Source organism: Triplophysa rosa, unplaced genomic scaffold (genome assembly GCF_024868665.1).
Source record: "Triplophysa rosa unplaced genomic scaffold, Trosa_1v2 scaffold298_ERROPOS274155+, whole genome shotgun sequence".
Classification (NCBI taxonomy): domain Eukaryota; kingdom Metazoa; phylum Chordata; class Actinopteri; order Cypriniformes; family Nemacheilidae; genus Triplophysa; species Triplophysa rosa.
The window spans coordinates 78,835-95,995 of NW_026634313.1; the positions used below are offsets into that span (position 1 = coordinate 78,835).

General features: G+C 38.3%; 1 protein-coding gene across 1 annotated transcript; it reads left to right on the plus strand.

Moving 5' to 3' along the window:
• The first annotated feature begins 932 nt into the window (after positions 1-932).
• LOC130550357 (uncharacterized) lies at positions 933-16,340 on the plus strand. Its single transcript, XM_057327798.1, has 2 exons — positions 933-1,188; positions 15,469-16,340. The coding sequence occupies exons 1-2, from the start codon at positions 954-956 to the stop codon at positions 16,179-16,181; spliced, it is 948 nt and encodes a 315-aa protein (XP_057183781.1). The 5' UTR covers positions 933-953; the 3' UTR covers positions 16,182-16,340.
• Positions 16,341-17,161: the final 821 nt, after the last annotated feature.

Sequence of the window (17,161 nt, forward strand, 5' to 3'; positions counted from 1 at the left end):
ACCTGCATTATTTTCTTTTATTTCGGCAGGAGAAGAATGGTTACACTGCTGTTTCTCACGCAAATCTATGGGATATAACCTACTTGGAATGTAGCACATAAGTCCTATGGACTACTTTTAGGGTTCTTTTAGAGGAATTTTTGTAAGCAGGCTCTGGTTACCATTCACTTTCATTGCATGAAAAAGAGCTGCATAAATATCCTGCTGTTCAACAGCGGGAAGGAGATCATACAGGTTTAGAACAACATGGGAGTGAGTAAACTACTACTTTTAAAGGCATGACATCCACTGGACCACAAGCATGCCTTAAAAAAACAACCAACCAAATAAACTTAGTAGGTCCTCAAAATTGTTAATAAGATTTATTAATTAATTACTCCAGATATTGTGTTAAAATTATACTAGCAATTTCTGAAAGCTTTCCTCACATGTACTATAAACTATACACTAAAGAAGTAGGAAAACTGTTTTTGTACTGCTAAATGGAGCCAACATTTTATACTCACTTTTGTTTCTGGATATTAAAAAAGGTACACAAATGGCAATATTAACCTCATAAAAGGTACTTATGATGGATAGAAAGGGTTGGTTTTATGATTATTCCTATGTCTATTTCAGTTTTCATAACCCTTTGTATATGTATGATTTATAGATTTACAGGTCAAAGTATTCAGGCGCTACATGAAGATACAGATTTCAAGAGTTAAATGTTTGAGTGCTACATTTTGGATCACTTTGGCAAGTCTTCACTTAAAATAAATTTGTGATATAATTAACTCCTAATCTGGTCATTTATTCTGTGAAAAATATATACATTTACATTTAAGAAAAACCATTGACTGTGGGGCGATTGAACCGGAAGCGCTAAAATGCTAACTCGCTTATTATCGGACGCACGCGCCTGACCCGAAGTTAACTTCCGGTCTACTCAGTTTATCTGTTTGGCTAGTAATATGGCGCCGACGACAAAAGCAGTTAGAGTTAAGGTGATGAGTAGACGGAAACTGGGCTCGGGTTGTTGTGCTTTGGGATGTAACATGACCTCTGGAACAAATACCTTGTCGAAAATAAAAATGCTTCGATTTCCCAAAGACGAGGAGAGACGGCGAGTATGGATCGCCGCTTTGAGAAGAGAAACTTGGCAGCCAGGCAAGAATTCAAAGATCTGTAGCACTCACTTCGTTACAGGTAAGTTAATAAATAATTTTCTCTACAGTGAACACAAAGTACTAATGTTATTTATGTTTATTTTGTTGCCGTTAAAACCGTTGAAGGTGCTTACCTACTGAAAGAGCAATAGAACCCTGCCCAAAACACAACAGAAATGTAAAAGGATAAGAATAGTTCTATAGTTTTTTCAGCATGGTTGGCTTCACTTGCATTCGATTATATGCAATGCTCATACCCTGCGTCCCCGTTTGCATACTATTAGTGGTGTAGTCTAGTTTTTGAATACACTGATTTTTCTCTCCCAGCCTACTCGCCCGTCCCAGATCGACAACCCATGAGCACCACCACACTCACGAATGCATAGAGTATGCCTCTATGTGTAATCAAGAGCATTCTGAAAGATTTATTGCAAGCAAGACGTAAATAGACAATGACAGCTGGGGTAGAGGCTGACATTTTTTTTTGGGATGGGAAACAGACCCTCACTGCGTCAGCAATCGCATACTGTGACAGTACGTACTGAATTTGAATAAGTACCTTAGTCCATTAAAACAGTATGTTCTATATAGTATGAATGGGAATAGTATGAATACATACTGCGTCCGCCATGTTTTATGGTCATGTGACCATATGCTCTTTGACCTTTGAAGTATTAACAACAATCTAAACCTGAGCGTTGATGATAAACACAATTTAGTCACGAGAAATTAATTTATTGGCACTTACATTAAAAATGGACACCTGCCTTTAAGTTTTCCGCTATATTTATTTGATTTACTTTTGAAATTTGACCATTGCTCAGCTCCTGTGGCATCATGCAGTGGCGGACTCTGAGTAAAAAGTGGCCCTGGACTTCTTCAGCAGGAGAGGCCCACAAAACCCAGCTCGCAACATAACATATCACAACAACGCACTGATGCACAAACCATTCTATAGCACTATAATTCATGAATGTAAATGTTTTTGAAGACCTTTCATGCCACCTTGCAAAGTCAATAAAACGTTAAACAGTAAAGGCCAGTACAGTTTAAGCAACAAACAGAACTCAAAATGACTTAAAAGCCTGCCTTAACATGTAAATTTAATATAAAGTATTTATTGTAATATAAGGCAATGTATTTAAACTGACCGTGACATGGTGTGACTAGACTTTGCTTACAAATATTGTTTTAAATCAGCTATAAAATCCAAAATCAACATTTATACAAGTTTTAAAAAGTTAGTGATTTATAAATTGAGAGGAGAGGAGAGAAAACATTAACTCTTTGGGCTTAATAAGTAAGTAGCTTACTTATAAGTAGGGCTGTCACGATTATTAATAATCGTCCAGAGGTGGACGAAGTACACAACTTCCTTACTTGAGTGAAAGTACAGATACTACTGGTCAAATATTACTCCACTACAAGTAAAAGTTGTAAAGACAGATTCTTACTTGAGTAAAAGTACAGAAGTACGTGCTTTTAAAAGTACTCAAGTATTAAAAGTAAATTTCCTTTATGTCAGTTGTGCATTGTTTTATTGTCGTATACCTTGTGCCTCTGAAGCACCCTACTGAATACACCGAGTAGCTCACAGAATCAGTGGTATTAAATGAGTAGTTCACTTCAAAATTTGCCCCCATTGACTTTCCATAGTAGTTTTTATTCCTACTATGGAAAGTCAATGGGGGCAAATTTTGCAGTGAGCAACTCCTTTAAGCGCTTTATATGTTTAGCACACATATGTTTAGTTTAGATATAATCCTGTATGATCATTTAGCCTATTATCCTCATTAGCCCCCTAGGCCTATATGTATTTATGAGCAGTGTTCTTTTATTTTGTATATTCCCTTTACCAGTTTTAGCAGCAATTTACCAGTAAGTAGTAAGGTTCTTGTAAATAGTAAAGTGTAGAAGCCATGTGTTTGTTGGACTTATTACCATAATTTAACTACAAACATAAACTATAGCTAGTATAATAATGAATATAATGAAACTATGGTATGTTTAGTTGCTGTGGTTTTACTAAAGATTATTAATTGGAGTATGGTTCTTATATTTAGAAAATGGTAAATTTGTGGATACTGTGGTTTTAATGCAAATACCATCCCTGCTGAAAAAAAACAATGAATTTTTTAATTAGAATGAGATTTTTAAATTAAATTCCTCTTTGTAGTGTGTTTTGGGTTTTATCCCAATAGGATTTACCATCCCAGCAATAGAATCCATCACATACAAGTAGACAACAAGTATCCATAGTACAATTCCCTTTTATAACCATTAAATCCATTACATTTTATGTTGTATTTTGGGCAGGGTTCTATTGTTTTTATTTCAACAGGAATACTTCAACTATAGTTACTTCAGTAAAAACATCATTCATTTTCCAAATCGCTTTAAATGATATAGCAGCAGATCAGAAGTTAACACGCACGTGTAGCTCAAGGTGTATGTGATGCTTATTTACCGTTTAGCCGTTATGCCGATCATTTTCATGACAATGTTTCAACGATCTTTGACTGATCGTAACCCACAGATGATTACACCACACTTTAACATGTGCCTTTTTCCTTTAATTATTTGCCTTTTCAGAGCGCTACAACGACCATGTAGCAGCGCCTACGTTTACATTAGTTTAGGGGGAAGATCCCAGAGTTGCCAGATTTGCGTTAAAAAAATCTGCAAATGGCCATTTCAAAGCTTGCCGGAAAGTCCTGGCAGATCGCAAGCCAGATAAATTGTGCACACAGGAAACCCCGCTGCATAGAAACCATTTTCTACTTTTGGACCTTTTTATAAATGTAGTGGAGTAAAAAGTATGATATTTGTCTTTCAAATGTAGTCAAGTTAAAGTACAAGTACTCAGAAAAAATAATACTCAAGTAAAGTACAGATACTCAAAAAGTGTACTTAAGTACAGTACTCAGGCAAATTTACTTCGTTACTGTCCACCTCTGTAATCGTCTCATCGCGATTGTTTGACCTCATCGCGATGGTTTCAGATCATCGCAATTATTGCACATCTCTATAGAAGACATTAGGGGGAGCTGTAGTGCATCTGCATATTGCATATTTTAGTGTATATATGGTTACTAAAGCATGGTAATACTTGTAAAATGTACCACCACAACACAATCACTTAAAAAAAAAAAAAAAACATATAAATTACCTGCAGTATAATTTAATATTATTTAAGCAAATCTCAGTGTGAAAACCAGTCTACCAAAATTTCATTAACATAGAAATGAACTGTTATTGTAGTCTTGCCAGTGAGAAAAAAACAGACTAGAAGCTTTTCTATGACTGATAGTATTTTAATGGTGGCTTCAATTCACACCTGATCAATTTACTTAATTTACAAGTATTTGGCGGTTGTATTATTGACAGGTAAAAGCCTAAACCTTAGATATATGATGACTCAATTTTTTCCGATGTATTTCCAATAAAAAAACATAGTCTTGTATTCAGAACAATATGGTCGTTTCAATCGCTGAATCAAAAATGTATGAGAATTAAATGTCAAAGCTCAAAAACAGACAATTAATCGTCATAATCGCCAAAGCCCTAAAACAGACAATTAATTGCCATAATCGCAACGATTTATTAGACAATTAATCGTCAGTCAAATTTCATAATCGTGACAGCCCTACTTATAAGTTTAATAAAAAGAGCTTAATAAGCTTTTTAAAACTACATTGAATACAAATTTGACAGGAAAATTAAAAGTCATTTCATTACCTGTGATGATAGTTCTGCAGTCTATTGAATTCTTCCATGCTAATGAAATGGACTATAGACACCAGTCCAGGGCTTGACATTAAGCATTATCATGTGGATGTTCTTCGGACAAGTAAACTTGTCATTCACTTGTCCGTGTACACAAATTACTTGTCCAACGATAAACAAATTATATTTCATTTGAATTCTCAATATAATTGTTCCGGATCTAAATTGGTCAAGTTTGCTTCTAAGCATTTTAACTAGTGTCCGCTTTGGCCGCCTGAATTTGGTTATAGGCCTACTCTCCGTGACTGCTATAAAACAAAGGCAAGCAGTAATTATTATTAGTGTTAAGGCTGTAGGTTAACTTTTTTTGCACATAGCACTGGTGCTAGAAAGGTTTAAAGTTTGGTAGCACAGGCCAAACTGTAGGAGCACAAGTATAAATCGTCTGTTGTCATCATTAAAAAAAAAAATATGCAAGTGCAGTTCATCATGAATAGACAGGTAACTGACAAAAGACATTAATGTTACATACAGATGAATAAATTAGGGCCATGTCATTTTTAGATTACCTAAATTTGTTTGAACATTTCTCAGTTGTGTATTTTTCCTTTTTAATTATACAATAGTGGTATATTTGTCCACATAAATTACTGTAGTAGTATATTATAATAAACTGCAGTACAATTCTTAGATACTATAGTGTTTTTGAACTTTACTATAGTATACAGTGTTTATCAATTCACTACAAGGGCACTGCAATTTTCAATAGCAAATACTATAGTACACCACAGTATTTTTTGTCTGAGTGTTCAATTTAATGGGACTTTTATTTTGACGGGTCTTCGGGAAGACGCTTGAGTTTTTGTGTGTTTACCGATAGCTTCACTCAAACAGTAAAATGCTCGTAAAATAAACTCTCAGAGAGCAACTCTGACTGGAAATGAAGTTCATGCGTTCACATCCTCATACAGTGCAGACGCAGACAAATACTCGACTAGGCTTGTGCCGGTATCAAATTTCCATGCTGCGATTAATTGATTAAGGTTTCATCGCAGTAAACGGTATTATCGCAGTATTCAATTCTATGAGAAATGCAGGTCGAAAATATAAACCAACTTCAGTGTTTTCCTCTTGATAACAACTTTATTTTAAATAATAAAGAGAACCTCAAACATTTAAATATAAATAAAACAACACACAGTAATGATGTATAAAGTGAGTTTATTCAAACAGAATAAAGTGCAAACTGCAAAAGAACAACTTTTGTTAACTGCTTTTAAATATACTTATGTCTGTACAACGCTAGTACTACAATTCATGTTATTATTATTATTATTGTTTGAATAACAAGCCAAGCCAGTGTGTTAACTATTATAGCAAGCTAAACATTTATAAACAGCAAATTCACTCGCACTTTGAGACAGTGTATGACTTTATTGCATTCCATCAACGTATAATTAAAAATAATTATTCTGCCACACTGTCAAATTTCATTACTCGGCTTACTTTTAACCCAAAATATTTCCAAACCTCAGACTTCACCCTTTTAGAAGGGGGATAAATCGTCGGCAGCGTTCCTCCTTCCGCCATGCTTCCTCTCCATGTGGTACTGTTTACATCAGAGTGCGCGTCTTTTGCTCAGCAGCGCGCGCACACACACGCGTATAGGCATCTCCACATGGGGAACGGGATCGTTTAGATCAGAGTGCGCATTCATACGCAGCATACACGCAGTGTACTTTTATCCGGTTGATGAAAAATAAACAAATACACGTTCTAAAACGATCTATATATTTTCGCGGTATTTGAAAGTGCCTGTGATAACAACATCGTGCTAATCCATTACCGCTAGGGATGTAACGATTCACTTAGCTCACGATGCGATGCGGTTCACGATTCTGATCTCACGATGCGATTTATTCACGATTTACTCACGATTTATTTTGAAAAAATGAGTTGAAACAAATTAGAACTGAACAACGTCCCTTGCATTATTTCTTAAATGCTTCACGTTTCTTTGTATGATAAAATAATGTTTTATTTCAAATAACAAAACTTTCTTTGTATGATAAAATAATGTTTTATTTCAAATAACAAAACTAAACTGCAATTTTATAACAAATTAATAATAGAAAAAGTCTCTTTAATATAAACAAACTAATACTGTCTGTGCTTTTCTTGGATTTTTTTGCATTTAAGAAATATCAGCATCCACGTTTAGGTTTGCAGTGAAAATAGCGGCCCCTAGGGCTGTCACGATTATTAAATAATCGTCTCATCGCGATTGTTTGACCTCATCGCGATGATTTCAGATCATCGCAATTATCGCACATCTCTATAGAAGACACTAGGGGGAGCTGTAGTGCATCTGCATATTGCATATTTTAGTGTATATATTGTTACTAAAGCATGGTAATACTTGTAAAATGTACCACCACAACACAATCACTTAAAAAAAAACTAAAACATACAAATTACCTGCAGTACAATTTAATATTATTTAAGCAAATCTCAGTGTGAAAACCAGTCTACCAAAATTTCATTAACACACAAGTAAAATTTTACTGTAGTCTTGCAAGTGAGAAAAAATTTGAAATCAAATTTTAATGGTGGCTTCAATTCACACCTGATCAATTTACTTCATTTACAAGTATTTGGTGGTTGTATTATTGACAGGTAAAAGCCTAAACCTTAAATATATGATGACCCAATTTTTTCCGATGTATTTCCAAGAAAAAACATAGTCTTGTATTCAGAACAATATGGTCGTTTCAATCGCTGAATCAAAAATGAATGAGAATAAAATGTCAAAGCTCAAAAACAGACAATTAATCGTCATAATCGTCAAAGCCCTAAAACAGACAATTAATCGTCATAATCGCAATGATTTACTAGACAATTAATCGTCAATCAAATTTCATAATCGTGACAGCCCTAGCGGCCCCTGCTGTTCAAAAAATGTATTGCGATTCAGTTCAAGCCTCAACCGATTTGAATCGTCGCTCATTATAACCGATTTTCAACCGGCTCACGGTGAATCGTTACATCCCTAATTACCGCAATTAATCGCATTACCGAATATCGGCACATGTCTATACTCGACCATCACTCATGTTGTATGTTAAACTGTGCACACAATTCACTCGGACATGCACAACAGCCAGATGACATTTAAATAACAGGATTCCGCGTCCGCATGTAGTTATGTGGACTATAACGAGCAAAGGCGGTGCGCCATTGATTATTGTCACACACAACAAGCACCACCACAACAAACGCACTACACACAAACACGCAGCTCTGTCTAATGCACATATTCTTATTATTCTACATATACAGTATGTCCGACTGTTGTTATTTTTTTTCAAGTTACTTATCCAGTCGGGCAAGTAAAATTATCTCTCACTTGCCCATACAAAACATTCACTTGTCTTGGACAAGCGTTAATGTCGAGCCCTGCAGTCATATCTTATGTCTGATATGCTATATGTGACGAGGGAGGTGTGATGAGAGCTGTGGGAGGAGGAAGCGAGGCCTCACGGTCTTCATTTAATTTGATTGGTCAATCTTTTTACATTTACGAGCACTTGTTACCGCTGCTGCATTAAACCACTGGGACACAGAAATTACAACAGCCAGGGAGGGGGAGGGCAGGACATTCGCAAGCACAAACGCACTCTTTTGTCGGCTGCACCTGCACGATCGACGCACTTATCCATCTGAATAGAAAAGAGATTATGGCTTCTGACTTTTTGTACTGAGTAGGACGGCCCACATTTGACAGCGGCCCACCGGGAAAACTCCCGGTGCTCCAGATGGCCGCCAGTCTGCCGCTGGCATCATGGGATGGAGAAGTGTCCATCCGATCCACACTCGCGAATCTCGGCGGAAGTTGTAGACATTTACATTTAGTCATTTAGCAGACGCTTTTATCCAAAGCGACTTGTAGATGAGGGAAACAATGGAAGCAATTGGAACAACATAAGGACAACAAAAAGCATAAGTGCAATAAAAGAATATTGGTCTCATATAGCCTATCACAGTATACAGAGCTAAGGTTTTTTTTTTCTTGAAAGAGTAGAAAAGAGATAGAAGTCACAACTGAAGTGTTTTCAGATGGTTCTTAAAGATGGCTACAGAATCTGCTGATCTTGTAGCAGCGGGCAGATCATTCCATAAATGTGGAACCGATCCCGAGAAGGTACGTGAGAGAGATTTTTTACCTTTTTGGATGGCACCACAAGACGTCGTTCGTTTGCAGAGCGTAGGGATCTGGCGGGTATATAAGTCTGCATTAGCGAGTGAAGGTAACTGGGTGCCAAATCAGTGGTGGTCTTGTAGGCCAGGAGCAGAGTCTTGAATTTGATTCGAGCGACTATAGGGAGCCAATTTACATTGAAGAGAGGAGTGACGTGTGCTCTCTTCGGTTCATTGAAGACCACTCTTGCCGCCGCATTCTGGATCATCTGTAGAGGTTTGGTTGTGCAAGCTGGAAGTCCAGCCAATAGCGCATTGCAGTAGTCCAGTCTGGACAGAACAAGAGCCTGGACTAGGACTTGCGTAGCATGCTCGGATAGGAAAGGTCTAATTTTCCTAATATTGTAGAGGATGAATCTACAGGACCGGGTGGTGCTGGCAACATGATCAGTGAAGTTAAGCTGTTAAGCTGATCGTCGATCACCACTCCCAGGTTTCTGGCCGTTCTGGAAGATGTAATGGTTGATGAGCCCAGTTGAATGGAGAAGTTCAACTGGGACCAACCTAAACCATCCAGGTATTTCTCGCCTACTGTTTTTTGCATACTGAGGTTTCGGACATTCTATTCATGACTCGTACTCATTTTTGCCTACTATATAGTATGGAAGTATGCGATTTCGGACGCAGCCACTAGACTGTAGCCTCAAAAATCAAAATGAAGTCGGACCCGAAACTCATGCTGCAACAACTACTCTGGGAAAATGATGCCTCTGTTGTGCTCACTGACATTTCTGGGCGGTCTTACTGTATTTTTTACTGTAAAACATGGTAGTGGGAGGGAATGGGAGTCATTCTTCTGGGATTGGGATGGGTTTTTCCCCCAGTTTTTTCACGGGATTGGGATGGGACGGGAATTTTATTTTGGGAGTGGGATGGGAGAGATTTGAAAATCCACTCCCGTGTCATCCTTTAAGATGGGTGGACTTGCTGGTTTTGTTAATCACTGTCTCTCAGCCAGTTAAGGGTTACATTTAGCCTTAGATGGTATATGTATACAATCCCTAAAGCATAGGTTTAATCAGCTGGCAATTTTCAATGCACATTTGTTAAATAATCGTCTCATCGCAATTATTTGACATCATTGCAATTATTTCAGATAACCGCAATTATTGTGAATCTTTAGAAAACAAGGGTGATCTGCAGTATATGCTGCATTTTACATCCACCGTCCTTGATCTGCACTCACTGTTACATTCAAATGACATTTCTCCATCATTTGAGTTGTATTAGCTTTGTATTTTTTTATTTGTTTTGTTTCCAGACTTGCTGCAGCTACACAGCAAGACCCTCATATCTAGTTTAAGTGCTCAAGACAGTCTTCTCTGTTAAGGTCACTCTATAGTAAATAATATTATTTTTTTACAAAATTTTCACATTTTTAAAATGCCCTATCAGCAGCCGCTCGAGCCTGCGTTTGCTACACCGTTGGTACTGCATGTTTGCCGTTGCTCTGTGTACTGCTTGTAGGACAGCTAGATACAGAGCTGGCCGCGCCGGTCTCTGCCCTATAGCGCTGCGGCTGTTCGCCGATGGCTTGCTATGCTTTTAGGACTGTGACGGTGGCAGTTTTTTACCACCGCGGTGGTAATAGACAAATCGACCGCGGTGGTTGAGAAATATATATTATTTATATAAATAATATTTATATTATTATATTTGCGTGTAGCAACCACATGACGAGTGGAAGAGAAATATAGGCCTTATTTAAATATTTGAAATTGTTAAATACTTGAAATTGAAATGATATCTGAAATAAATAAGGATGAAACATCTAGCTAAATACTAAATAAAAAAGCTCTTGTTGCAGTAACTTCAGTCAGTGGCATATTAACCCTTACAGTCCTTAACAATTCCATTTGAAACAAACTGTTTAAACCTACATTGGCTTTCCTATTCAGATTGCCATAAAACATCGTTGATGTGAAACTTACTTGTTGACATTGTCCAGATTAAAATGTGTACAGCTGCACTAAAGGCGCGTTCAGAAGATGTGCACAGGAGCGCAAATGAATAGATGTCTCTCCGCAACCGCGGCAAAACCTGCGCGCGCTCCGACACTAAGCAAGTGGGTCATAGCCAGTTTTGATTTTACGTATCTGTTCATTTCACAACTAGATCCATTGCAAAACCCGCAGAATAACCTGGATTTTGCCGTGCAGGCCCGCGCTCGAATGCACCAACGGAAACGTATGCCAATAATTTCTGTTAATGTAAAATCTTTTAAATAAAACCATCCACAACTGAAAGGCTACAACTAGCAATCGTTATCGCAACTCTCATATTTATTACACCTATATTTGTCAGAGTGACGTGCAGTACCGCCGGTGCCAGTTCGCCACCGTCATGGCACTTTACCACCAGTGCCGGTGCGGTTGTCACGGTCACCGTCACAGCCCTCAACCGTTTCCCACATACGAGCTTACCCCTTTGCATAAGGTGTCTACCTTGTATGAGCAGTCGTGCTGTTACTAATGCTTGTTGGACAGTTGTCTCTGTCTTCTTTGGGTTCTCGGTTTGCTGCCCTTATCATGTGTACCATTATAGCGCTGGTCGAGCGCCGTTCACTTGATTTTGAGCCCTCTTACTGTGCTGTCGTTTAGCCGCAAGTGCAGCTTCTTGCTGTGGGGAGCATAAAGCATTTTGTTCACAAGTGTGTAAACATATGGTCACACTCACTCTTGACTCAGTCTCGGTACGAGCTCATCTGTGAGGGTTCACGTGGGTGACTGATGTCTGCTCGTGACGGAGGAGAACGTGCACTGCATTTATTTTTCTCCCTGTCAGGAGTCCACCTGTAGGGGATGTGCTAACAGTACTCTAGGCGAGTACCAGCTAGCAGTTTCCGTTTATACAAAACTGTTCCCCTATCTGATAAAGTTCACCCGCTTCGCTTTAGCCGTTCCTATAGGGTCGACAGACTCGAATAAACACCCCAACTCCGAGCTGTACACTGGCATGTGTGGGTAGTGTGTGGGAACGAGGACTGGTCGCGTTGTCGCGACGCGTGTTGGATACACTATGGAGCGTTGAGCCCCTCTAGAAGGCATGTTTTCATGCTCTTAATTTAATAGAGTGTGTGTATGGTACATTGTGAATGGCTATGACCCGGAGCACTGTCCCGTGTCGGACATTCCAGCCCTTATGACTGAACATACAAAAGTGGCGAGAGTGCTACAGCATACTGTTTTTAATATGGCTGTTGTCGCGGCTATTGCTGCTTTTTATGCATGGACGTTCAGTAGGAAGCGTGATCTGGTATTCAGATCTGTGAGGGTAACAGAACGGCTGAGACCCTTCGCCCTCTGTCCTCTGCTCTGGCCTGAGATTTTGCTTTGAGAGTTCTGGCTCTTCCTCTGGTCGATCCATTGCATGCGATCTGTTCGAGGAGGCTTCCGTGTAATACCCCGCCTGTTTAGCGCATAGGGGATTTACAATGCTCTCCGTGCATGATGTTGAGTGTAGGCTCGGTGATATGTTACACGTAGACCGCATGTCTACCCATCCCTACTCATGTGCCCATCACTCTAAATGCCATTTCGTGCGTAAATAGTATGCTCTCTGCATTTCGCTCGAGCTGATGGCCTCATCGGACACCGTCGCTTGGCATGCACTATATATACAGTATTTTGAGCTTGTGGGTTTGCGTGACAGCTTCACGCAACGCTGACTATTAGCAGCTTGCTTGTGTGACTTGCAGGCAGTACTTTGGGCAGCTTGTGCAGTGCTCTGCAGCAGCGTACTAGCTGTTTGACTATGCTGTGTGTAGAGAATCTAGCATAAGCCAAATGGTCGGAGTCATTGAAAGAAGAGCCATCAACCCCCACTCCCTTTTGTCCTGGTTTCTTTTGCTATCATCATCAAAAGACCATAGCAAAAACCTGGCTCCAGGGGTCTGGTTTTAGAGTTTTGATAACGTTTTGTCTCTCTGTTGGATATTTACGACCCCTATGCTTCAAAGCATTGGTGAGAAGTCTCTGTCTCATCTCTAACTTAACATCTGAGGCTAACCAGAGAAATGTCCCTGACAGTAGGAACTTATGTGATTAAACTGTCCTTTTCTATACATATATCTAACTATCTAGGTTGTGTGTTGGCGCTCGTGCCATTTTAAATAGTCTGTCACAGTTAGATATACAAGTTTAATTCAGGCTTTGTTTGTATGCGTTCCATCTGAATGAATCATGACTTGCTGCAATTCAAACCTGTCCATTTTTGATATCTAAATGTTTGTCTTTACAATTCCTCCTTGTATATATACAGGTGCTGGTCATATAATTAGAATATCATCAAAAAGTTGATTTATTTCACTAATTCCATTCAAAAAGTGAAACTTGTATATTATATTCATTCATTACACAGACTGATATATTTCAAATGTTTATTTCTTTTAATTTGATGATTATAACTGACAACTGATGAAAATCCCAAATTCAGTATCTCAGAAAATTAGAATATTACTTAAGACCAATACAAAGAAAGGATTTTTAGAAATCTTGGCCAACTGAAAAGTATGAACATGAAAAGTATGAGCATGTACAGCACTCAATACTTAGTTGGGGCTCCTTTTGCCTGAATTACTGCAGCAATGGCATGGAGTCGATCAGTCTGTGGCACTGCTCAGGTGTTATGAGAGGCCAGGTTGCTCTGATAGTGGCCTTCAGCTCTTCTGCATTGTTGGGTCTGGCATATCGCATCTTCCTCTTCAAAATACCCAATAAATTTTCTATGGGGTTAATGTCAGGCGAGTTTGCTGGCCAATTAAGAACAGGGATACCATGGTCCTTAAACCAGGTACTGGTAGCTTTGGCACTGTGTGCAGGTGCCAAGTCCTGTTGGAAAATGAAATGTGCATCTCCATAAAGTTCGTGTTTTTAAAAAATGTTTTTAAAAAATGTTTTTACAGAATTCAGCATGCAGGGATTCTATGGGGTGTTTATCCCATTTGGAGTAATCTGTCAGACACTCTGGACCCCAAACCTCGCAGCCATATAGAGCTATAGGCATAATCACACTATCAAAGATTTGACACCAGACTGGAACTGGAATATCTGTTTGGGTGAATCTGCCTTTGAATAGCATAAAACGCACGTCTAGCTTTTTCTTTCAGTGCATTCACTGCCAGACCAAAACCACCTGACGCGCTGATTTTTAGGCCGAGATAATCGTAGTGTAAAGTGTGTTCTATTGTAGTGTTTCCCAGAGTGAATGTGTATCTGTTATCCTGTAATCTGTCTTTTTTCTGGAAAATCATAATTTGAGTTTGACTAAATAGTCTCTCTACAAATCCAGTGCCTTGTTCACGAAGGAATCTTCGGAGAAATGAAACGAACAAACGCTCCATGTTTTTCCCACATGAGCTGGAACGTCTTTAAAAATAAACTTTAACCCCGCATTCCTAATATCGGAATCCGAGGGAAGGTTATGCAGCGACTATTCTTCCACAACCTGGGATGGCACAATATTTAGCTATCTTTAACGGCATGTTTGTTTATTGCTTGCTTGCTCTATCTGGTTCCGCGCCACTGGTTCTGTCATGCGCGAACCAGTGGGTGGGGCTAGAGAAGTAGTCGTTGATATTTTTCTGTGGAGGTGGGGTTCAACCTATCAATGTCGTCATAGATAGGTGCATTCCAGAACCTGGCGTTCGCTGGGCCTGGTGTCAATAACAGATGTAATCTCAGTAACAAGGGCGTTTTCAGTTCTGACACTTACATGATGTTCGCGTGAATACGATTCCCTCTTATATAACAAAAGCTCGCGTTAAAATTGTGATTTTAATTCATCACACCTTTAAAATGTCAAATTTTGTCATTTTTATTGTGTTAAAAGTTTAATATTAATATAATTATATTAAAAAAATTGTTGGTTAAATTAAAACGGATGTGTCAAAATTTATTCCCCCCAAATCTTTAAATCCCCCATTGCTAATCATGTAAGGGGGGAATTCCCCCAGTATAAAAATGAAATTCAGGCCCTGCCAAGAAAGGCACAGTGTCATCCGTAATTTGGAATTGGTTCGGTTTTGCGGCATCAGATGCAGAACAAACAACACCCCGCTACAAAGTGTCTTTGAAGTCTGTTGCTGGAAAAGGTAGCAGTACGACCAATTAACTGCTGCACCTCAAACAAAAAAATCGATTTAAATCATATTTTTTGTGAAAGACCATATCGCCCAGCCCTAGATTCGCCCTATAAATATCCCGGCAGCAATCCCTAAAACGGGAATGGTATGCACATAATTATTATTCGGAATTTACAATTATTAATTGTGCAGTGTAAATCTAATATTGTGACAGCCCAAAGATGCATGATCACATTATCTGTTGTTGTGTTTCAGGAAAAAAGAGTGATGATCCGCTACACCCTGACTACGTGCCAAGTATATTTAGTTTCACCTCCACGGCTGATCGACATAGAGCAGTTAAGGACCTGGAAAATTATCTAGCATTTCAAGAAGTTTCTGATAATAAATTTGCTGCCACAGCTCTTCTAAATCAAGCACCTGCATCAGAAGCGAAAGTTCATCCTGAAGAAGTCTTGGTCACTAAGGAAGAGATTGAAGAAGTCCTAGTAACCGAAATCAAGACAGAGGAGACACAGAATGACATTGCCTCATTATATGAACAGATTGCATCTTTAAATGCTGAATGTCAGTCACTGAGGGATAAAATGTACAGTTTAGAAAATGAGTTGAGACTGTGCACTCTTGACCCTTCTCAATTTGATGACAAAAAAATTAAATTCTTTACAGGACTGCCCAATTCACAGACTTTCATGTCATTGTTCAACTCTGTGTCATCAGTTCTTCCTTCTACTTCAAACCATTCCCTCAAGCCCACACAAGAGCTCCTCCTTACACTGATGAAGCAGCGCCTCAATCTGTCTGAGGGATTTTTAGGCTACCTCTTTGGGATTCATCAGTCAACAGTATCAAGAATCTTACAGCGTTGGAAAAATGTAACAAACAATGCAAAACAAAAAGATGAAACAACATGTCAAAGTGAAGGACAGCCTTCAGATGATTGTGGTGACATGCTGTGCTCTTTGTGAAAACATTACAATCTTAGCTTGTGTAAAAGGGTAATCAAACAACCTTCAATGTAATATTAAATTAAACTAAACATGACCAGTTTTAAAGGGATTTTTTTCCATCTTGTTCCACACAATGAAAAACAATAAACAAATATGAATTCATATTTCATATACATATTTATTTTGTACTGCATTTCACTGTTTTTAGACACAATGCTATAATGACAACTGTGTGACTGAACAGTTTGTAAAGCAATATTGCTTTACAAACTGTTCAGTGTAAGATATGCTCTGCAGAAATTTTCCCCACATTTTTGACTATTTTAGTCATTGTCACACAAAGATTTTTCTGTCATTTTCCAGCTTTAGGGAACTTATGTTAGGGAACATAAGCAGCATAATTACATTTTAAATAGATGTATTTCATATAAAACATTGTCAACATTTGTACAGGTTTTTGCTTTTAGTATTTCAATATCAGGAAAGCTGATGGCCAACATTTTAATGTCCAGGTGTCATTGTTAAGTTTTAAGGGTCACTGTCGGGTCCTGCTGCCTTTACATTTATCAGATGAAGTGTTCTTTAATTTGGTTTCCTTTACAGAATTCTCCACATAATTGTCACTATTTGTCTAGTCAAAACAAGTGCTTTTTTTCATTTGCATTGTATTAAAGCAATGTAAAATAGAATAGAAATAACAATAAATACACACAAAAAGATCTTTGATGATCTCAACTATACCCTTGGCAAACCCATAACTTCAATCAATGTAACATAAAAATGATCTAGATTTTTTTAATGCTTCACTCCACTGCTTGCAATTTCATTGCCAACTACATCACACATTATTAAAAAGGCCTTAATGCAAACCTGTACCATTTTCTTTTATGGCAGAAGAAAAATAGTAACACTGCTGTTTCTCGTGCAAAGCTATGGGATAAATACTTGAAATATAGTACATAAGTCTATGGACTACTTAAATGACTCTTTTTGGTTCT